The 23,571-nt window shown below is 38.7% G+C and overlaps 2 protein-coding genes across 10 annotated transcripts in view; one reads left to right on the top strand and one right to left on the bottom strand.

Moving 5' to 3' along the window:
* Positions 1 to 8,056, top strand: part of GAS2 (growth arrest specific 2) — a 139,835-nt gene extending 131,779 nt beyond the window's left edge. For 8 of the 9 annotated variants that reach the window (XM_045578030.1, XM_045578031.1, XM_045578028.1 and 5 more), the window contains one exon: positions 6,886 to 8,056. In XM_045578030.1, coding sequence (XP_045433986.1) covers positions 6,886 to 7,104 — 219 coding nt within the window. In that variant the 3' untranslated portion in view covers positions 7,105 to 8,056. The remainder of the gene's footprint in view (positions 1 to 6,885) is intronic. The other variant, XR_006740916.1, reaches the window with a different exon arrangement.
* Positions 8,057 to 13,508: 5,452 nt separating this feature from the next.
* Positions 13,509 to 20,910, bottom strand: LOC118712762 (small VCP interacting protein). The gene is made up of 4 exons (XM_036426866.2): positions 20,704 to 20,910; positions 18,168 to 18,218; positions 17,554 to 17,667; positions 13,509 to 13,700 (listed from the first exon to the last, which is right to left on the bottom strand). The coding sequence occupies exons 1-4, from the start codon at positions 20,755 to 20,757 to the stop codon at positions 13,686 to 13,688; spliced, it is 234 nt and encodes a 77-aa protein (XP_036282759.1). The 5' UTR covers positions 20,758 to 20,910; the 3' UTR covers positions 13,509 to 13,685.
* Positions 20,911 to 23,571: the final 2,661 nt, after the last annotated feature.

Below are 23,571 nucleotides of genomic sequence, written 5' to 3'. Positions count from 1 at the left end.
GAATATTTATGGGGTAGGTACTTTGGAGGGTGGTGGCGTGGACAGAGCCATAATAGCTACACAGGTAGTAGCTGCAATACACAACCTGTTGCACATCTGTATGTGATCATTCTGGCATAGAGAGAAATCAGGGAGGGAAGGAAGTGTAGCTGGGCCATGAAGTGCCTGGTGTGTCAGACAATTGTTCTCAAGGGGTTTGGTGGGACAGAGGTAGGAGAGGGGTATCAGAATTGCTGGTGGGTTGTTTCTCCAAATTATGTATTCTTTTGCCCTCACCTGGAGGTGCAGATTCCACCTACTCCCTACACACAGACACACATACACAATACTGCTCTCCCAGAATCTTTGCCACAGGCTTCTTGTGGGAATAGAGTCCTGTTCCTCGGGTGGGTTGGAGATAAAAATAGCTGAGAAACTCTGCAGAGAACCACTCATGGGTGTTTAAGCAAGACAGTGGCATGATCAGATTTCCCTATAGAAAGACCACTCTGGCCTGGAACTACAGGGTGAGTCAGGGGAATGTGAGAGACCATGAGGGCACCCGCTGGAAAGCTGTACATCTTCAGGGTCTAAGGACATTGGTATTCAGAGCACTCGGCAGATACTCCTGCTTGTCTCTGTTTTCAAGGTCACCGACATAAAATTGGAACCAGAATGAAACAGATTTGTCAGTGTTGTCCTGACACCTGAAGCATTTCATAGGGATTATGATTTAGGACAGATGTGAACATCCAAGCAGGTCTCTGCTGGGGAATTAATGGAGGAAAACTACCAGAGAGGAGCAGGAAGCATTTAGCTTGAATAGCATAGAGGTATATAGCTTGATCACTTTAAAAATCAAATACATTACCAATAAAGCCACAATACCTTCTGGCTGTTTTATGAGACAAATGTATTTGTTCTTCTTTAGTAGAACCTAGGATAATCTGTGGTCTATATAAACATTGGCTATATGCGCCTTGTCAACAAAAAATGAGGTTGAGGTATTTGTTTCTAAAGACTAATTATTTTCCCAAGAAAAGAAAAAGAGCTGCTTTTTCTTGCTTTAAGCTCTTATATCTACTATACATAATGTGATTCTACTCTGTCTCTCCAGCTCCATAATTACGGGGAAAACATCTCTTTTCTGAAATCCTGTTGCTATATATGAGAGCCAGAGTACTCAATCCCCTGATACCACAGTGACATCAGATTTATAAGAAGCTATTGATTAACCACTTCTATACCTTTTACATTTTTTTATTATGATCTAAGTTGATATGGGTGAATTAACTTATTTCCCTGCAACCCATTATTTTTTTCCTTTGAATTAAGTATCTGGGTGAGCTATAGCACTTGTTGGTTGTGAGACAATTTCTATCTTATAATGTCAGGAAGATAAGATTGAAAGGTGGAACTAGAAAGCAGGCTTTAGGTCAACACATTGTAGCCTAACAAAATGTGCATTAAATCTAGTTACTTATCTGAGGTTACAAACCACTGCTGGGTCAGTAAGAGATTCACCTACCTTTAAGTATTGGGTTCATTTTAAAGTAATACTTTTTGGATTAGAACAGTTCAGTCCTAAATCCAAGTACTTGGTTGGAAATAAAGCAGATGTGATTTCTAGCCTGGCTCTGGGGAACCCCTCTGTGACCATTTCTCTGTTTGTACATCTATGAAAGGAGAATATGGCCAATGATCTCAATGTTGTGTGTGTGTGTGTGTGTGTGTGTGTGTGTGTGTGTGTGTGTGTTTTATGTTCTTTTTTTTCAAGGCATATTTGTGGATTACCTGGCACTTAGTATGTCCTCTAATATTACGACTCTATGTCAACTGAGGGAAAAAGGTTCCTTTTTGCTGGCACATAGGAAGAGGCCTTCTTTGAAAACTACACATAAATAAGCATTAGTATAGGTCAAAGTCATTAAACAAAATGCCTTTGATAAGAATGGGAATGCTTCCTCCCATAACTGAAAGAAATTACTAAAAAACTAGAAACATAACATTGAGGCAGATTGATTCTTTTCTCTCGGGGCAAGAAATGTGACTCAGAGACATCAAAAAGAAAATGTTTGCAACATTTGCAACAGCCCAGATCTGCTTACAGAACACCATTAAGACCATTGGGAAAAATACTGAGGCAAGATTTTTGTTATTGTGTTCCCCGCCCCCTAAGAGATGTTGTCATCTGCAGGAATCTCTTTCCATTTGTTGGGACCAGGGGCATAGTGAGAAATGAAACCTAACATGCAAAAAACATTGTTTGCAACATGCACTGGAGAAGATTTGTAGCAACTCTAACTTATTTTTCTTTACTCAAGAAGAAATGCAACCAACAGCAGCATAGGAAATCAATATTAAATACCCATTTGACAAGTGCATTGAGGCTACTGGAGGGAAGAGGAATTTTGTTTTGGAAGGAAGAACACAAAATTGTTCAACATTGTGAAACATCAAAAATAAAAAAAAACCTTAAGGTGTACCTTCATCAGAGAATCAAAGCCCAGTCTTACTTATGCCAACAAATACCTGGAAAAATATATCCTGTCATTACTTGACACATGCTTATTTCTGAAATAATTAGGGCCAGTAGGGGTTAACCTTCTGAAATTCAATGTTTAAAGTTTATTAGAACATAAACACTATAAATCATTTTATACAAGCATTTAAACTGCTTAAGCTGCTTACCGCTATTTCTGACATTGATGTTCCATTCCCTGTCTGTGATGAATTATCATGAGTAATTAAGCAGACAGACATGAAAAACCAAATCTAGGAGTTTGACAGAATAACTGGGTATGGTAATAACGAGCCAAAGGATCCGTGTTCTGGTTCTGCCCTGATTTGCTGAGTGAACTTGCACAAGCTGTTTAAGAGCATCAGGGTGGAAGAAGAAGAGTTTTGCTTTGGACAGGAGTGGGAGAGGCTTGAATATGTTTATTTCCTGAAGGTTATGGACCATTATCCAATAAATTGGGCAGTGAGAAGAGAGAGGGGATGTTCCATGCAGCAAGGTTCTGCATGAGTGGCAATGGGAACTGTGATGGAGGGGGAGAAATTGACCTTGGGCAGAAAGACATTTTTCCCCCTGTAATTAGACAGGTGGAGAAAAGGATAAATGTAGATTGAAGTAAAATAGCCAGTGAAGGTGGAGAGAGAGAGAGAGAGAGAGAGAGAGAGAGAGAGAGAGAGAGAGAGAGGGGAAGCCAGGCCTAATAAAGGTGAAGCCATCAGTAGATGAGAGAGAGAGAGAGAGAGAGAGAGAGAGAGAGAGAGAGAGAGAGAGAGGAAGCCAGGCCTAATAAAGGTGAAGCCATCAGTAGATGAGAGAGAGAGAGAGAGAGAGAGAGAGAGAGAGAGAGAGAGAGAGAGGAAGCCAGGCCTAATAAAGGTGAAGCCATCAGTAGATGAGAGAGAGAGAGGGGGGGGGGGGGGGAAGCCAGGCCTAATAAAGGTGAAGCCATCAGTAGATGGATGACAATGGAGAGTACATGTGAGAATAAAAAGAGAGGACTATGAGCCAAGTAAAACAGAAAGGAAAAGAATGAATTGCAATTGGCTTTGGGGTTGGGAAGAGCTCTTCAGCAGAGCTCAGCAGCTGGCCCCAGGTTTAGACGGACAATTTCTACACTTGATCCAAGATTTGGGTTTTGTAGGCAAGCACTGTTGGGGAGGGAGAAAAGATTGACAGAGATTTGGTGTATAGCATGTGAATTTGCTTTTGGGTTAAACAAGAGGGCTTTTGTTTAGGGAGATGAATGAAAGTGGGTGTTAAATTTTTTTCTTGAGACTGACCACATACCACAAAAAGGCAGGGGACTTCTACAGGGCTCTGAACAGGTCCTTATTCCCAGGCTTGAGATTGTTTTCCCCTGGTCCACTGACTTTCTTAGCAAATTATAGGTTGCTGATTATCTATAGGAAGGATATGGAAGAGGAGGTGAGAAGACATTTAATTCCTCTATTATGCACATTCAGTATGACTGTTTCATGTTGGATCCACTTTGCTTGGGGCTATGGGTTTATTACATTCTGGAGAGAGTTCACACATAAACATTTCTTTTACTGTTTTCCAAGTTGTTAACTAATTGTTTAAAAAGGATTCTTCCAGCCGAAACCAGTTTGGCTCAATGGATAGAGCGTCGGCTTGGGGACTGAAAGGTCCCCGGTAAGATTCCGGTGAAGGGCATGTACCTTGGTTGCGGGCATATCCCCAGTAGGGGGTGTGCAAGAGGCAGCTGATCGATGACTCTCTCTCATTGATGTTTCTAACTCTATCTCTCTCCCTTCCTCTCTGTACAAAATCAATAAAATATATTTTTAAAAAAAAAGATTTTTCTGGTCAAAATAGCCTCCCACTGAAATGAACTTGGTCATTCTGCCAGAGGCATATTCATACCAAGGATCTTTATTTTTTTATTTTTTAAATATATTTTATTGATTTTGTACAGAGAGGAAGGGAGAGAGATAGTTAGAAACATCGATGAGAGAGAGTGTCATCAATCAGCTGCCTCTTGCACACCCCCTACTGGGGATATGCCCGCAACCAAGGTACATGCCCTTGACCGGAATTGAACCCGGGACCTTTCAGTCCCCAAGCCGACGCTCTATCCATTGAGCCAAACCGGTTTCGGCATACCAAGGATCTTTAGAGGCAATTCTAACTGTAATTTTCAGGGCTAAGAGGTGCCAGCGATTCAGCAATAGGCAAAGCCACTCTCTGAGAACAGTGGGAGGAAGGGTCAAAGTAGGATTTTGACACCAGCCTTTGTTCCAGCGACTCCAAGTTTTGGGAGCTGGCAGTACAGGCGCACACAGGAACTGTGGGACTGGGAATGGGACAGCCTAGTTAAGCCCTGAGGAATTTTATATATGTGGAGGATCTGTTGTGGAAAGAGCACTAGACTGGAAGTCAGGAAACCTGGGCCCTATTCTAAGCAAATCACATAAAAGATCTGGGCCTCCGTGTCTTCATCTGAAAAAAACAAAACAAAACAAAACAAAAAAAATGGTACTGTGGATTGCACCAGGGGAGGCAAAATAGTTAAAGACCAAATCCTGACTCCTTGTACCTGCTTTATGTTTCAGGGGCTCCCCCTGAACTTTTAACATGTAGAATCCGAAGCTAAAATAAGTTTATGAGATTGATGTGCTGCCTACTGCGCTAAGAGGGCACCTGCCTCGAAGCTAAAATAAGTTTAAAGACTCCTGGCTAGATTGTGTTTCCTAAGAAGTGTCTATTCTAAAATTCCAATACTCTACATGGGAATAACCTGTGGCCCTACTTGATGTAACTCTCATGAGTCTAATAGTTTTAATTATTGATAACTCAGCACATTTGTTATTTGATTTTGAAAACAGCTTCGTGCCAACCATGACTTGAGATTTCTTAGCTTGAGTCCGTGGGTGGGTTTCTGGGAGTCTGTGAGACCCCTAAGCACACTTGCAGGGCTTTTGGATATGGGCACACAGAAGGATTTCAAAGCGCCCATCTGGTCCTCAACAAGTGAATGAAAGCAGTAAGTGAACACAGGTTATCCCCAGCTTGATGGGAGTCAAAGACATAGAGCATCAATTTTAGGGATAGTGGGAGCTGCACTGGCATTTTCCACTTTAAAAAGTCAGCTAAACATTTCACTTTCATGCTGTACAGTCAGTAACATTCACAAGAAAATTGCACAGGTCTTTCAAATAAAGGGAGGGGAAAAAAGACCAAGACACGTTCTGAGAAAAGCTATCCAGATCGTAAGTCAACACACACATTTAAAGAGAACAACTTCCCAGACCCCCTCATGCAGTTCCGTCCTTTCCCAAGATGACATGGCCAGAAGGTCTCCACAACATTGTGAGCAGGGGAGAGGGTCAGCAGGGTCTGGCCATGGTGCCGCCTTGCCCCGTCATCTTACATTTTCTGATGCCAAGTTCAAACTCTGTGGCTCCCTATGCCAAACCTCAATCGACGCTGACATGCTTTTGCTAGAGAGAGAACCACACATTCTTCACCCTTTCAACCTGTGGGCCTGTCAACCAGGAGTTCTGAACGGCTCCCGGGCCTGAAGGTAAGTTTTCTTAAAAAGATGTGTTCTAAAGTAACAAGGAAGAATAAGAGTGAAGGAAACATCTTGCCTCAGAAGACTTCCGTTTTCCTGAGTGCATTTGCAGTTCTCTTTGGTATCAAATATTTGTGTGATTATTAGTGTTATAGTCCAGTGTTTTTCAACCGCTGTTCCGCAGCACACTAGTGTGCCGCGAGATGTTGCCTGGTGTGCCGTAGGTGCAGACAAGACAAGAATTTTATAATTTTTCACTATTTTGTTTACTTAATATTTCATAATAAAGTAATTATAAAATACTTTCTTTGTGTTTATTTGATTCCTATTCAAGAGAATTACTTTATATATAGTCAATATAGGCACAGAGTTAAATTTTTTAACATTTTCTAATGGTGGTGTGCCTCGTGATTTTTTTCATGAAACAAGTGTGCCTTTGCCCAAAAAGGTTGAAAAACACTGTTATAGTCAATAGCAGACGTCTCCGTCATCTTATAAGTCAGGTTCAAAGGCAGATACCTTGGTGGAGAGAATGAGACCTTGATCGGAGGCAGTAGCAGGGATGGGGGACAGAGATGAGCCTGTGATGGGATATCAGGTGTCAGAGAGAAGACTCCTGACACAACCAACCCAGGGAGGGGACACAGACCCATTCACAGGGCGAGGCTGGGGTCTGAGACTTGGCCCTGGAAAACGAAGCTTCTTTGAGAGGCTGTGCGGCCCCAGCAGACAGACCACCGGGCAGGAGAAACAAGACAGACCAAACACAGGGACAGCACTGAGACCTGAGAGCTGACTCGGGAGACTGTACGAACCCTCAAAACTGAACACGTTTGCTCTCCTTTCATTGCAGATGCTGCACAACAAGCACGTCATGGTCCGCGTGGGAGGAGGATGGGAGACGTTCGCGGGGTATTTGTTGAAACACGACCCCTGCCGGATGCTGCAGATCTCCCGTGTGGACGGCAAAACGTCCCCTGTCCAGAGCAAATCTCCAACCCTCAAGGACATGAACCCAGACAATTACCTGGTGGTCTCGGCCAACTACAAGGCCAAGAAGGAGATTAAGTGAAACTAGTCGGTCAGGACAAGGGGACTCGTGTATGGCCTGTATCCACTTCTCCAGGGTAGTCAGTTTAGTGCACATGCTCTGAAAATCACTTTGGAATAAAGATGTAACCCACAGGAAAGTGTCATCCTATTGAGAAAGGTTCAAAAAGTAGCACTATTTATTTTCATGCTTCTTCTGTAGAAAATGACCTATGAAAAGGCATTCTAAACTCAGATTTAGATTAGGCAAACTGGAGGCAAATTATTACTTCTCAACAGGCGAATACAGTATTTAGAAATACAAATCTAGTGAGAGAATAAAACAACTGTTATTAGAAGAAGAAAAATTTTTTTAGGATTTCTAGATAAACAAAGTGCCTGCTTTATGTCTACAGAGTAAAAGCACCCAAGACTTTTTTTAACTGCCAGATTTTTAAAAAGTGACAATGAGTGTGGTAATGTGCTACTAAAAACATCCAACAGCACTATCAATAAGAACACAGTATTCACAACAGTAAAATTTTGCTGGAAAGGCCACATTTAGAAAAGTTTACATTCACTTGGAGGATTGCCTTAAAGTTTATCCCTTACCTATGCCCAAGTATCTGGGGTACTTTTGGAAGTTTCCAGAACACTCACTAGAAAACGGCTTATGGATCGCCCCACACATTCCTAAGAAACATGGCTGTGTTGAGGCTGACAGTGTCACACACATAAGCTGACATACATTTATATTTTGACAGAGTAAATTGTATAGTCAAATGTTCATTGACTTTATGTTATTGGGAAGCATTCTTATTAAAATATATCTTTAGTTAATCCTACTTTGCTATGCTGTCTAGTAAAGTCAATCCACTGTAGCTAATAATGTTACAGACTTATGTATACCCTTGTATCCCCAGGACAGAGCTGTTTTGTACCCATCAACAGCAAAATATTGTCCTTGCTGATTCAAGAATTAAAGAGATACATTGTAAAAAAAAACACAAAACTATCTGTCTCAATATCAATGATTCATTCGGAAATGAAAATAATCTTCCAAGGGCATCCTTCCCTGAGAGTTACAGGAAGAGTCCAGTTTTCGGTAGCCAGTACTTCTTTACTGTGGGCAGCTGAATGATGGTGTGTGTTCATCTAAGCGGAGTCTAGGTTTCCCATAGGTGGACCCTTAAGTGCTGCTGCCTTGCGTATATAAGTATAGTCGGAGTTCATTTGTCATTTCCTCATTTTTCAACAACAAACGTCAGGGAGGAAGTATCTGTCTGCCCGATGACCGATTTCATCAAAGCAGACACAACCTGTTAACAGGGAAGTTGTTTTGTGTGTTTAAAAAATATTAAATCGATTGGGGTGATAGAGGTTTCAGGCGTGGGTTTCTATGTTACAAGATCTGTATATTGCACTGTGTGCCCGCCACCCAAAGGCAAATTTTCCCATCACTTCATATTAGGACACAATAGGGAAGTTGTTAACAGGCATAATGTGATTTGGTGTTGCTGGAAGTGGTAGTAATCCTTCTGGGGGGGAAAAAATTAAAGTTTTGTAGGAAATGAAATCACCTTGGAACAGTGAACGATTGTGCTCTCAATAAGACAGATATGGAGTGATAGAATTTTTATGTTACTCAACTAATATGAACACTGTATTTCCCTGTATAGTAATTGGCAACATTATTTCCATCAAAACTTTCTCCTGTGCTTAAATTCTTCCTATAAACATATTTTTAATAATTAAACATAATTTTGTTAATTTAGTTAAAAATATCTAGGTTAACTAAACTATAAATCTTCATGAATTTTGTTTTCTCTTCTGATGTAACACCACAGATGTATTGTGATAGTACTGCAGTCAGAAGTATGAGAGGGTCTCCCTGGGCTATTGAGGTGTCAGCCTTTTCTTTTTCCATTTCTTTGCCTTTTCTACCTTCCCGAGGCTGCCTGATTTCCTTGGCTCATGTCCCCTTTCCTCCGTCTTCAGAGCAAGCAACAGAATCCCACAAGGATGCTTCTTTGTTTACATCTTTTTGACCACAAGTTGGAAAGGTTCTCTGCTTTGAAGGATCCATGTGATCAGATTGGGTCCACCTAGATAATCCGCTATCATTTCCCCATGTTATGATCATTAACTAAATCATATCTGCAAAATATCTTTTGCCATATAATGTAACATGCTCCCAGATTCCAGAAATTAGGATGTGAACGTGTTTGGGGGGAGTGGCATTCCTCCTGCCTATATCACATCATTTAAGTGTCACTAAGAACATGGTGATAAATGACATTGGGGTATAGCTGCTAGCTGGATGACATTCTATACCAGAAATAAGGACAATGAGACCACATTTAGAAGGAAATGGCCAAATGCAGATGGCTCTTACTCTCTAGTGAAAATTACTGTATTTTTTTCCCCAAATTTGTTTTGGCTATTATACATGCTCAATCTCCATATAAATTTTAGGATTATTTTGTAATTTCCTTGAAAAACCTTGCTGGAATTTTGCATTGAATCCATTGAGCAATTTGAGAATTGCCATCTTGACAATATTGATTCTCCCAGTGGACATGCTTAAAAAACAATTTCAGCAACATTTTGTAGTTTTTAGTTCAGATCTTCTACTTTTTGTTTTTCCTAAGTATTTTTATCATATTTGATACTATGATTGGAATAATCTTAATTATCAGATTATTATTTTAGCTTTCAAATAGAAGTAGAATTGACCTTCATATATTTAGTATTCTGCAAACTTGCTTAACTCATTTATCTTATTTTGCGTAGATGTGTAGGAATTTTCTACGTGAGACACTTTATATTCTTTTTAAAATCTGTGCTAAATAGTTCTAAATTCCAACTAAAAAATTTAGAATGAGAAAATGGTACCTTAGGAGTTATTAGGTAGATTGAGGAATTTAGGATAACTCTTTGACTTCTAACTTATGGAATAAAATAGATTCCAAGCAACAGCCTACAGAGAACCAGTTTCTGTGTAGAACTAATTAGTTCCATTTGAGATAAGTTTGAAGTACTTACAACAGATTGCTCAAACCTGTTTTTATGGCTGGAAGAAATCAACTCAAAACTACACAACTGGAGTATGGTACTACAAGAATAGACAACGCAATTCAGGAAATAATAAAAATATCATATCCAGGTCAAGCAATTGATGACCATTCAGTTCTTAAACCACAATGACCATATTTGGAGGCAATGTTTGCAAGATGATGCATATCTAGAAGAGGGAGGACAAGACAATAAAAAGCCATGTCATATGAGAAATTTAAAGGGTTTGAGTTGTTGGGGCAAAAATGTCTCTGTGAAATCAGAACTGTTTTCAGCCTGCTCTATACACAAGTGCCTGTCGGTGGCTTTTGAGAAAATTAAGGAAAATGGTCATAGTACCACATTTGAGCCAACTTAAAGCACACACAGTAGTCATGGGCATCTAAGATGATTGCTTGGAGATGCTGAAGGGAATCCACCTCAAACCTCAACACAGAGAAGCATGCATACCTACTGACCTCTTGCAGAGTTAATTATGCAGAAGTTATTCAAATTAAAACTGACAAGTTACTCTTTCTTCTAAGGGCACAGCATGATTCCTCAGCAAACAAACAAGTTCAACCATTGGAAGAGAAAAAGAAAATTCAAGTTTTATGCCAAATGCTCCTTGGGTACAACAAGGATGATAGCTGGACCTCTTACAGTGTTATTTCTCTAAGGAAAGGGGTGACTAATAATATTTCTTCTTTGGAGTACTGGAGAAGAAACATGTCTCCTCATAATTCAGGGATTGTATGAACACACCAAACAGCTCTTAGCTCTGTTCTCATTAATCCCAGAGAGATAAAAGCATTGCTGAGTTTTCTCTAACCACTAACCCAAGTTCGAATTATTTATGATGAGGTGAAATAAAATTTTGTTAAACAGAGAGAGCCAAAGCCAATTTTTAGATAGGAAAAAAATGTATATTTGTATCCCTATATGGCAATACAGAATTTATAACAGAAAATTGTGTGAGAAAATGCAATCGGCAAAACAAGCATAGATACTTTAAAAACATGTAGATGCTTTAAAAATCATGCACTGTGTCAACAAAGAGGCCATGGAATAGTACACAACTTTTTGTTACCAGCCATATTAATGTAGTTTGGTAACTAAAATAAGAAAGCAGTGAATTAGGCATTTTATATTTTAACACAATAGTTACATGTGTGCACTTTACTGTTACATTTATATTTTACTAATTTGGTGTTTGGGTGCCATATTAAGCATTATGTTTCCCTATTTAAACTATGAATTATGGTAAATTGGCTACAAAATAAGGTTTCATTAGGAAGTGATGCATAACTTTATGAGGAGATGCCTGGTTGCATCTGTACTTGTGTACAAATTTTCTTTAGTAGTAATTTAGTCAGGTTTCCTATTAGGCATTTAGTGTTCCCCATTCCTTTATCCTTCGTGACACTATTCCTAACACTTGAGTATCTCCCCTTAGCCCATGTCACTTAGGTGGTTTTGGGGAAGCCATGGAGGCGGGTCATGATTGGCTGGAGCAGGACATCCCACTGTGCCATAAAGCAATACACCAGCCTACCATGCGTGGTTCAACAGTTAAGTAAGCATGGTATTTGGAAATAGGACAGTATCCTCCAGATATAGACCTTTCATTTACACTAACCCACGTGGTAATTCTTTAGGATAGTAGTACAAGATAAAATTGTTCTTTCTGTATTAAAACAGATGGAAGGATTTGTACAGTCCAAGGACGATACATTTGGTTCTACATCCATTCAGCTGTTAATGACCCCTTTTCTTTCGGCCTTGGAAAAATTAATCATATTCATAAAGCCAAAGTTTTATTTCTAAAATGCAACCCAATGATTTCACTATCCTTTAAGAACAAAACTTACTAATCCTCTAAATCAGTGGTTCTCAGCCTTTCTAATGCTGCGACCCATTAATACAGTTCCTCGTGTTGTGGTGACCCCAACCATAAAATTATTTTCATTGCTACATCATAACTATAATTTTGCTACTGTTAATGAGTTGTAATGTAAATATCTGTGTTTTCTGATGGTCTTAGGCTCTACAGCAGCTGTTTTCAACCTGTCACGACCCACAGGTTGAGAACCGCTAGCAGGGTAGCCTAAGACCATCAGAAAACTAACATACACAATGAAACTAACATACGCATTAAAACTAACATACACAATATATTGTAATATAACGAGACAGTGGCTGTTTCCTTTCTGTAAATCAAATGAGCTGGTCTATTTAGTCCCTATTGACAGTATCTGCAGATTCTAATTTAGGGCTCAAGGTATAGTCTTGCCATCTAAAAGAGTTAGCAACCACAATAGCTAATTAAATATATAGTGACTCTTCTATTTTAGCTTATTATATATTAAATAGAAATACTAAAAAAAAAATAAAAAAAAATGTGCCTGGCTGGTATGGCTCAGTGGTTGGTCATCAACCTATGAACCAGATCAGTTTGATTCCCTGTCAGGGCACATGTCCTGGTTTTGGGCTCCATCCCCAGTAGGGAGCATATGGGAGGCCGCCAATCAAGAATTCTCTCTCATCCCTTCTGCGCTAAAGTCAACAAAATATTTTTCAAAATGTAATAAAATTCATGTTAGTAATAAAAACCTACAAAGTTTATGACTATGCATCATATAGAATTACCTCATCATATTTTTATGTTTAAAGTAGTCCTTTTAAAATACAGTACTTACATGTTTCTCTTTCATACATTTATATTTGCTTTGGCAAATGCTTCTCTGTATAAATCTTATGACCACTTTTTACTAAATACAAAAGAATACAAACATCTATGAAATTTGGTCAAATACATTGCTAGTCAATATAATCATCTAGATTCTTAGTTTAACTCATTCAGTTACTATAAAGATCTCCAAGAGCTGAATCTGATATTGTTTAACAGTACATCACTGCCCTCTGATGGTACCACACTAATATATAACTTTAAGCAAAATAATTATTATAATGTAAAATGTATGTTAAAGTTTATAAGCTACACAAGTCAAACATAAATTAGGAGAAATTAAATATTTTCTACAAATATTCATTATAGTTAAGTTATAAAAATTTGCAGTGTCCCTTCACATAAACCCTTCAAATTATTTTTCAAAGATTTTTCCCTGATGATCAGTTTAAAGGCACTAAATCCATACAGTTTAAGCAAAAGTCTTCATTATATAATGAAACAAAAGGAAATATAAAGCTAAGCAGCACAACTATAAACAGGTAGGAGAAAAATGAAATTGTAAATTTTAATATTTGAGATGTATGCAGAATCTTTACATGCAATGCATTTATACTCACTATTTAAATTTAACTATTACCCACTTCTTGCAAAAGAAGCAAATGTAGGAAAATAAGTATTCAATGAAAGTTTTGGCCATTTTCTAAGTCTGAAAATCAAAGTCATGTTCAATATTTCAATACTGAAAAAGCACTGTGTTTAATGGCACTAAAATTACAAAGTCTAAATCTCCATTTGCTTGAAGAGAATAAATTAAATGAGGATGTCCACTTGATTGCAGATACTAGTTATTGGCAGGAGACTCTCACTCATATTATCCTTTATGAAACTGTCCACTAGAAAATAAAAACATAGAGAAAAGTAGATTTTATTTAGGGTTATGTAATAATATGTAATATGTGAACAAACAGGCAAAGAGAGGACTATGGGATATACCAGCAATTTTCAACCAGTGTATTGTGATATACTAGAATGCCACAAGAATTTTTAAAAAAACATGATACCTGACTATTTAGTCAGGGGCACTGACCTCTTTTCCCTTAGACTGTCAAATAAAAAAATGACAACAGCCAACACAATAGCCATCCGGTGTGAATGAATCAAAATTATACTTTTTTTTTTTTTTTACTTATTGGAATTTTAGTAATTCATTTATGTGTCCCATGAGATGAAAAAGGCTGAAAGTTGCTGGCATATGCGAATGTAAACTAACAGCAGTGATTAGTAACATTTCACTTTGCAGTCAGAGTCTGAAAGAAGATATATCATTATTTAAAAATAGAAAAATATCTGGTCAAATTAATGGGTAGCTAAATTCAAACTATCCAATGATCAGTGAAAGAAAACATACACACACACACACACACACACCACCACCACCACCACCACCACCACCACCACCACCACCACAAATCAAAGACAGTAATTAAGTTATAAAATGAAAATAAAGGAATTCTTGTTTGAAGCACAGAACCAAGAAATTGTAGAAACTATTACATAATGGTTTGGCAATCTTTTCCTTGCTTGAGTTGAGAAATTATCCCACTTGTTGTTCTGATTAAATCTTTAATAATAAGATCTAAAAAGAGCCATTGGGATAGGACCAGAGATAGTTTAAGTTTATTGAGTAGTATTTTCCAAGTATATCCAAGGACTATTATTGGGGCTATATATACTTTTAAAAAATTAATGTTTATTCCAAATAAAGTTGCTTTCCTTTGTGAGAACTTCTTAGAGACTTGACTACTGTACCCTTTTTAATCTTCAAGGAAAGGATATTGTATACAATATACAATAGTATTCAGAATTTTAAACCATTTTTTAACACGGGATTCTATTTTCCACAATGTATCTCTTGGGACTAGAGTTAAAAACACTAGAGCAGCGATTCTCAATCTGGTTTGACATTTGATTACCTTGGGGAGCTTAAACCAGTACTGAGGGCTACACCCCACTCTCAGAGATTCTGTCAGCCTTGCTTGCAAGCTCCTCCTGAGACTCTAATGTGCAGGCAGGACTGAGGGCCACTGCACTCAAGGTCTGCCATTACTCCTGTAGCGGTGCAGCCTGTACTGATGCTAGTCTGCATCCTGATGTCATCTTCACTTTGACTTAAGACAAGCTGCCTTCCCAAAGGACTGTGCTTAATATTACCCTGGAAGAGGCAGAGCTAGGCAGGAGATGACTATGTGGAGGGCATGCAGAAGGAGGACATCTTCCTCAAACCATGGAGTCAGGTCAGATCAGGAGGACTCTGCCTCCAATACAGGACATTCCAGGCCAGCTGGAACAACAGGCCCGATAGCCGCCCTTAAAAAATACTAGGCCACAGGGGTTGTGAATTGAAGTTATTCTCTGTCTTGTAATTTCCCTTCTGTTATCCTTGAGCCCCCCTACATGTTATTATGAACTTAATGGAATACTCTGGATGAGCCATGCATGTGGTCAAGGGGAAAAGAGGTATGTCCCTTAAAGCCAGTGTGTTGATGGTAGAAGTGGTTAGTGATATTCCATGGGAAAAAATGACAGTGGCAATGGTAGTAGTTGATTTATGAGAATGAGACACTCTTACTGGGAAAATCTTCTCACCACTGCCCAGTCTGATGGCCTCGAGGGCCATTTTTATTAAGGAAGCCAGAGAGATTTCCTGTAAGAACAACATTCAAAGAAATAAAGGTACTAGATTTGCTTTGGGATGTTTTTCATTGTGAGCTCTTCTGAGGGGATGGACCAGAAGGGGTATAAGGCCTAAATTATGTTTAATCTATAGGCCTCAGGGCATTAAAGCTTTAGGTCTAATCAAGAAAGCCTTTTCTTTCATAGAATCTGTTAGCTGAGGAGTTGTAAAATACCCTGTTTCCCCAAAAATAAGACAGTGTCTTATATTAATTTTTGCTCCCAAAGATGCACTAAGTCTTATTTTCAGGGGATGTCTTATTTTTCCATGAAGAAGAATATGGTACACATTTATTGTTAAATGAAAATAAAGGATATTTATTACCTGTATATAGTATGGTAGTACGGTAGTTGTCAACACAAACCAGACAAACTGTGAATCCTACAGTCTCAAGAATTTACTCATTTATTCAATGACAATCATGTCATCATCCTCTGGTACTTCATCATAACAATCCAATTCCTGAATTTCCTGGTGAATTTCTTGTGACTCCATTTCTTTCAGAATCAGTGGACCAAATCTCTCATGTTTAGCCTGGGAGGGGACGACTTATTTTCGGGGGGATGCCTTATATTTCACTCAGAAGGAAACCTGTAAGTAGGTCTTATTTTCGGAGGATGTCTTATTTTCAGGGAAACACGTAAGTACCTTCTTAATTCTGATGAAATATAAAGTATTCTTTTCTTATAACATTGTATGTGACCTTAAGTCACTTAGTAACTCATTTTCCTTCTACTATGAAATCAATCTCAGCATCATTACCAGTCCTATACTTTAATTTTCACAATTCTTTTTGAGAAACCTCTATGAAGTAAACCTGATGACGCAGATCTTTATCGCAAAAGAATACTGAAAGTAAGCATCTATACTTTCCATAAAGTATTTTGCCTTCTATATCCCAACTGTTTTACCTTATATCAAATTTATTCTATTGTTGGGGTATATTAAAAAACGAAGCAAAATGGTCATAGCTATTTACTTTAATATTGAAACCAGTTCTTTTATACATTTATAAAGTTAACACTCAAAGAATGTTTTAATTTCATTTAAGTGAAATTAGATAAAGTCTCTTACAGTTATAAAACACAGGTAAATCTTATCTACGTGTGACATTCCTGAGCCAGAATCACAGCTGCACAGAATGCTCCTAAACTGCCTGCCCCACAAACATGTATATATTTATATAGAGTTTTGAGTTAATTGGCTAAATCAGTGCTCATAAATCATTGAAAAGTTAAATATAATTGACTTGAAATTCAGAACACTTGACTGTCCTTTTCACAAGTATACTTACTTAAGGAAATTATTTCCTTTAAAAGGACCAGAGAGTAAAATCTTAGTATGTGAGCCATTATTTTTCTCAGTTTTAACATGTAGAATAAAACCCGCATGCTCCTACTAGGTTGCAAATCCCCAAGTTCAAGGGCCTCGTTTAATTTGTCCACTATTATATTTCCAGTGACAAGAGCTGCAATTGTTAAACTGGGAGACGCATGTATCACACTCACTCAGGTATACCCTACTATCCAAATTAACACTTCCATAACTATGGTATGAGTGAGAAGGAAAAGAGCAAAATATCAAATCACTGAGTAAAAACACTGCAGATTCCAAAAACAAATTTATAGTGTAACAGAATTGAGTAGGATTGCTGTATAAGTGGAAAGGAGAAATTATGTTTCAAAATGACACTGAATTTGGGTGATTTTGACTCCTTTACACTTTTCCATAATATTTGAGTTTTCTGCACATTTAAGATTAGTATTAATTATATAAAGTATTAAGATAATCAGGAAAACTTCATTTGAATTTTGGGAAAAAGGAAGTAAACCTATTCCAAGTAAATGTTAGAAAATAAATGGATATATCTTCCAATCTACATTAGTCATGCTTTTAAATTAATTCATAATGTTCTGCCAATCCATGTCAACAAGACATTACTGAATAGATTGCTATTTAAGTTTTTTAAGATTCCAGGTAAAATTAAATGTTAACTAAATTTTAATACTTACTCTAAGTCCGCCTTCTGGTGGGGGCCCAGATGTAGCGATTTGTTTTTCTATTTTTTCCTTTCTCTTTCTCTTTTGTTCCACAGACTGAGCATCCAAAATGCCCCGAGATGCAGCCTTTAAGAAATTTAAGGGGTACAAAACAACAATAAAAATTAGTATCCAAGTTTTTCTTTTTTTTTTTTTTTTTTGCTTTGGAAGTATTGGTCTATATTGGTAACAAAGAATTAGACTATTTCTACAACAGCTTTATGAAAAAAATATCATTTTTTCATTTGGTATTTTGAAACTGTACAATTTTTTCTCCTAAACTTATTTCATACCTGTCAGTGTTTTATAAGGCATGGTCATTTAATGGAATACTGCCATTAAAGGGACATTTCACATTATAGAATACATGTGTATAATTTTTATATATTAGATAATATAAGTGCATTGATGTAGGTTATAGAAACACAGATCATTTTGAAAAATAAATGTCTTTAAATATAAATTTAATAGATATGGATAATGGATATTAGATACCATTTTTGTTAAATACTACCACTAGTCATAGACATCTATCAGGTATAAAGTACCAAATTCTCTAAGTAGCTAAATTTCATTTTTAGTCTCACCTCCTTCTGTCTTCTTTCTGCAGCCTCTGCGAGCTTTGCTCTTTTCTCTTCCTAAGGACAAAATGTAACAAGTATGTTTTAAAATAAAACCAAACATTAGCATGGATAATTTACATACCTATCTATATCTTATAGGTAATATAACAGTTTATTAAAAATATTTATTACTGCCCAAAATATTCCAAGACTGCCAGTACTTACTTTTATAAAATAATCAACTTTCTGAATCTCATTCTCACAATTAATTAACACAACTTCAAATAAGAGCATGCTAAGATATATATATATGATACATATTGTATGTCATATATTAGTGTATATGTAATTTAATAATGAAGAATGCCTCAAAAATGCATTGACCGAATTTTTTGCATCAAAATCACAAGAATTTTACAACAGAGGGATTAAAATACTTCCTGAGCGTTGGGCACAAGTAGTAGAAAACAACGGCAACTATATTGTTGATTAAATTTTGTTGTATTGTTTAAATAAATTCGATTTTAAAAAAGTATTAGAAAACGACATTAATTATTACTAGACCTAATATATCAATATATATATTACCTATATGGCACATGTTGATCTATAAAATATTCTATTTTCTTTGGCTAAAAAAAAAAAAGCTTACAAGCAAGTCAGGAGAAGAAAACAAATTACCTTTAATAATACAAGGTTTAGTCCTGCCAATTGTAAGGGAATATGAAGTAGGTTGTGCTTTTAAGAAAGGTTCATGAATGAAGTGGGGAAATCTCACTGTGTATGAAAGGAAGAACTGTAGGAAATTATGAAAGGGTGTTCTAGGTTGAGAAACTGAATAATTTTCTTTATCATGTGTTAAGTATAAAATCTTTAAATAATAAGACAGTAAGTAACATTCTTGGGAGCTACGCTAGTAATTCCTTTGTCTTCCATACCAATTCATTCATTCATTGTACAAATCCAGTATTTACTGACTACCTGTCATGTGTATGGAACTGCCTCGGTGCTAGGGATATAGCAATGAAAAGAGATCAACCGAAGAACTTGTATACATGCATATAAGTACAACCAATGGACACAAAATTCTGGGGAGGGAGGGTATGTATGGGAGGGAGAGGCAATGTTAAAATATGTACACAGATAATAATTTAATAAAAAAATATTTAAAAAAAAGAAAAAGAAAAAACTCAGATAAATGTTTCCACCCAAATGAAACTTAAAATTCCAAAGAGGGCACACAGTCAAATAAAGTCAAGTAAATGTGTACCAGGTAGTAGTACTTGGGAAACAGGAAGGACAAGAAAGAGAAGGTCGGGTGGTATAGTCGCGGATCTATTTTATTTAGTGTGATCAAGAAAAAACTCAACAATAAAGTAGCATTCAGGTAATGAACCACGTGGTTATCTATGGGGATGGATGGAGGGTTTAACAAATACGGACAGTTTAGGATTTTATCAACAGCCAGATGAACAAAATGAACAACATTTACAAGCAACTGTAAGCAAGAAAGACAAGGTGAACTTCCTGGTTCCAACTTCCAGGTCATTTTTATTTATTTATTTTCTCTCTCTCTCTCTCTCTCTCTCTCTCTCTCTCTCTCTCTCTCTCTCTCTCTCTTAAATTTCTTTATTGATGAAGGTACCAGGTCATTGTTAGTGCCTATAATCAAATGGCTGGATAGTTCATGCACTTTCTTAAATAACTATTGTCTTCCAGCGACTTTTTAGCTAGGCAGGGATGTAGGTTTTCTGTCACCAACTCCCAACTCCCAGCAAGGAGCATTCATGTAAAGATACTGTTAAAACCAGAAAGCTACGATAAGTATAAATGCAGCCTTACCACAAACCGCTAAGTTACACTTGAATTTCAGATACACAAGGAATAATTTCTACCGCCACTATTGCGTGTGGCAAACCTACTTTAAGTGCATTCCTGGTTTATCTGACAAATTTAACTGGGCGTCCTGTGTTTTTATTTGATAAATATGGCAACTCTACACATTGTAAGCTCTGTATCACATGCAATAATCGTGTTTTTTTTTTTTTTTTTTTTTTTTTTTTTAAGGCAGGGTTAAAAGAGATTACTAATACAATATCCAATAAAGCAGGAGTAAGGGACTGTAGTAAGCACCTTCTTTAAACAGTTCATACAGACACATGAAAAGGCACATCTCCCACTAGAAGACTCAACACTTCAGCTCAGAAAAAAAGGAATTTCATCTGCACCGCGTCTGCCCGCGTCGCCCAGAGCGGCCCGCCCGCCACTCCCGTCCGGTGCCACCAACTTCCAATGTGGCCGAAGCGGGCGGAGAAGGGAGTGGCCCGCGGGCCGTTTTATGTAACCGGAGCGGGGAGCCCGCGGCCCAGGGTCGGCCCGCAGCACAGCGGGGCCCCTCGGGGGCGCGGCGCGCGGCCGCGCGTCCTCGCCCCCGGGGCGCGGGCCCCCCGCCCAACCGCCCGCCGCCCGGCCCGGAGCCCGCGGCGCCCGGCCCCCAGCGCCCGGCCGTCCGGCCCGCGAACAGGTGCGCGCGGCGCCGCGCAGCCGCGGCCTCACTCACCGGGTCCGGCGAGGGGGGCTCGGGCTCCCCGAGACACGGCAGGCACAGCCCCATGGGGACGGCGCTGCGGGCCCCGCCGCCTGGCCGGTAAGTGCGCACCGCGCGGCGCGGGGGTCCGCGCGTCCCACCCCGACGGGCCGAGCTCCGGCCCTGCCGCGGCCGCCGACTCCGCCGCTCGGCTCCGCCCCCGGTGGCCACAGCCCCGCCGCTCGCGACTCCGCCCCGGCCCGCAGCTCGCTGCCGCCCCCCGGAGGCCGCTCCCCGCTCCGCCGCCGCGGGGAAGGGGGGGTGGTGGCGGGGGCGGGGGGGCGGTGGGTTAGGAGGGGCGGGGAGGGCGCCCGGCCGGCCGGTGCCCGCGGGCGGCCTGGGATGGGCGCCTGGACACGCCTGCGGTCTGCAGCGTGCTGGCCTGGGATGGAGAAAAGGTGTTCGCGCTCCCTTTGCCTGTCCTTTTCTAAACCAGGGACCTGATGGTTGGTGCTGCTTCTGTGAAATGGGATCCTGACCTCCAGGAAACCGAAGTTTGATTGGATTAAGTTTGCTGAAATTGCAAATGAATTTCAGTGCGGGTGTCTGCCCTCCCAGTGGCTCAGTATTGCTGCCTTAGAGAGAGCAGGGTGTGCAGCTCCTGGGTGTGATTTAGGAGCCGGCCTGCCTCCGGAATGGGGCAGGAGTTGAGGTGCCCATGGGTTTCTGGGGTTTTGGGACCTGATGGAGGGTGGTCCATTCTGAAATGTGTTGGTCCTCAAATGTTAATAGGCATACATACGAATCATCTGGGCATCTAGTTAACGTGTGGTTTATAATTTCAGGAAGTGTAGGCTAGAACTTGAGATTCATTTCTGGGAAGCTCCTGGGTCAGGCAGAAATTGCTGATACCTTCACACGATTGCTTTTGATTTTTTTTTTTCTTCCTTACATTATACTAGCCTTTCTTGCTTGTTGGAATATCTTCAAATCTTAACAAAAAAAGAAAAAAAAAAGAAAAAAAAAAAGATGTGAAGTGACAGCTCCTCAGAAAGCCCATTATATGGTTTCAGGCCTTATGTTTAAGTCTTTAATCCATTTTAAGATATTTTTTGGGGAGGGGGGCGCTGTAGGACTGGGGGCTTATATCATTCTGGGGCATGCCAATATCCAGTTTTCCCAACACCATTTATTGAAGAGACTATCCTTTCCCCATTGCATATTCTTAGCTCCCTTATCACCTGGGAGTGGCTTATTTCTGGGTTCTTGATTCTGTTCCATTGGTCCATGTGTCTATTTTTATGCCAGTACTCTACCGTTTGATTATATACTTTGCAGTATAGTTTGATATCAGAATTGCTTTGACAATTTGGGATTTTTTGTTGTTGTTGTTCTTGTTGTTCCATACAAATTTTAGGATTGCTAGTTCTATTTCTCTGAACAGTGCCATTGGAATTTTGATAGGAAATGCATTGAAGCTACAGATTGCTTTGAACAGAATGGACACTTTAACAATATTACTAATACTTCTGACCCATAAACAGGACATATCCATCTATTTATGCCCTATGAAAACACCAAGTTGCTTTTTGTGGCCCTCCAGTGACTATATTTTATAGTTTCAGGTAATTTGGATCACGTGTACTTCTTCAACACAAAGTTTTAAAATTCATTAATGTTGTGTGTACATGTTCAATAATATTCCATTTTTATAGATGTATCACATTTAAAAAATGAATGTACCTATCCATTGACATATGGGCTGTTTGCATTTTGAGGCTATTAAGAACAAAGTTCTCTAAATATTGCTGTACACTTCTTTGTGTGAACATGTATATTTCTCTTTAGAAACAACTAAGATTGGAATAAGTGGGTCATATTTTAGAGTATGGAAAAACTGTTAGGATTTTGTTGTTGTTGTTGTTAATCCTCATTGAGGATATTTATTGCATTGACTTTTAGATGGAGTGGAAGGGAGGAGGAGAGACAGAGAGAGAAACATCAATGTGGGAGAGACACATAGATTGGTTGCCTCCTGCAAGTGCCCAAATGAGGACTGGGGTCTGAGATTAAGCCTGCAACCTAGGTACATACCCTTGACAGAATTGAACCTGGGACCCTTTAGGCCGCTGGCCAATAGCTCAACCACTGAGCCAAATCAGCTAAGGCTTTTAGGAATTTTTTTAAGGCAAAGGCTTTTAGGAATTTTTTTCCTAAAAAATTCTTAAACCATTTTCATTTATATCAGCGATGTAAGAGTACCAGTTATTTTTCATCCTAGCCAATAGTTGATACAATCAGTCTTTTTCATTTTACGAATTCATATGGACATATAATAGTATTAATATGCATTTCCCATGTTTTCATGTACTGTACTTTGTTATTTGCATGTTTGTTTAGAAATGTCAGTTCATATGTTTTGTCCATTTTATTGGATAGCCGGAGTTCAAATTTTTAAAATATATTTTGTGGTCAAAGGACACATTCAGTATCACATCAGTCCTATGATATTCACTGAAATTTACCTGCTGGCCCAGCAGATGGTCTGGTTTCTTGTTCCAGTGTACACTTGAAAGAACAGGTGTTCTGTTGATATTGGGTGGCATGCTTTATAAATAGCAGTAACATTCTTGAACGGTAGTGTTATCTTCTACATCTTTAATTATTTTCTATTTGTTGCATCAGTTTTCAAGAGAGAAAAGCTGTATTTCAGTTATAATTGTGGATTGACCTATTTTTTTTTTTGAGTTCTAGTTTTTGCTTACTGTCTTTTGATGCTTTATTATTGGGTGTCTGTATTTATGATTATATCTTTGTGATGAATTGAAGTTTTCATTAGCATAAAGTGTTCATCTATTTACCCGATAGTATGATTTATTCTGAAGATTAATCCATGTTAGT

Source organism: Pipistrellus kuhlii, unplaced genomic scaffold (assembly GCF_014108245.1).
Source record: "Pipistrellus kuhlii isolate mPipKuh1 unplaced genomic scaffold, mPipKuh1.p scaffold_m20_p_9, whole genome shotgun sequence".
NCBI lineage: Eukaryota > Metazoa > Chordata > Mammalia > Chiroptera > Vespertilionidae > Pipistrellus > Pipistrellus kuhlii.
This window is presented reverse-complemented; position numbering and strand designations above follow the sequence as displayed.

Bases quoted from the DNA above. Each gene is read 5' to 3' on its own strand.
- LOC118712762 (XM_036426866.2), bottom strand. From the start codon at position 20,757: ATGGGGCTGTGCCTGCCGTGTCTCGGGGAGCCCGAGCCCCCCTCGCCG. The intron at 18,219-20,703 runs GTGAGTGAGGCC...TTTTGTCCTTAG, and splicing joins AGCCCCCCTCGCCGGACCCG to GAAGAGAAAAGAGCAAAGCT. The intron at 17,668-18,167 runs GTGAGACTAAAA...AATTTCTTAAAG, and splicing joins CAGAAAGAAGACAGAAGGAG to GCTGCATCTCGGGGCATTTT.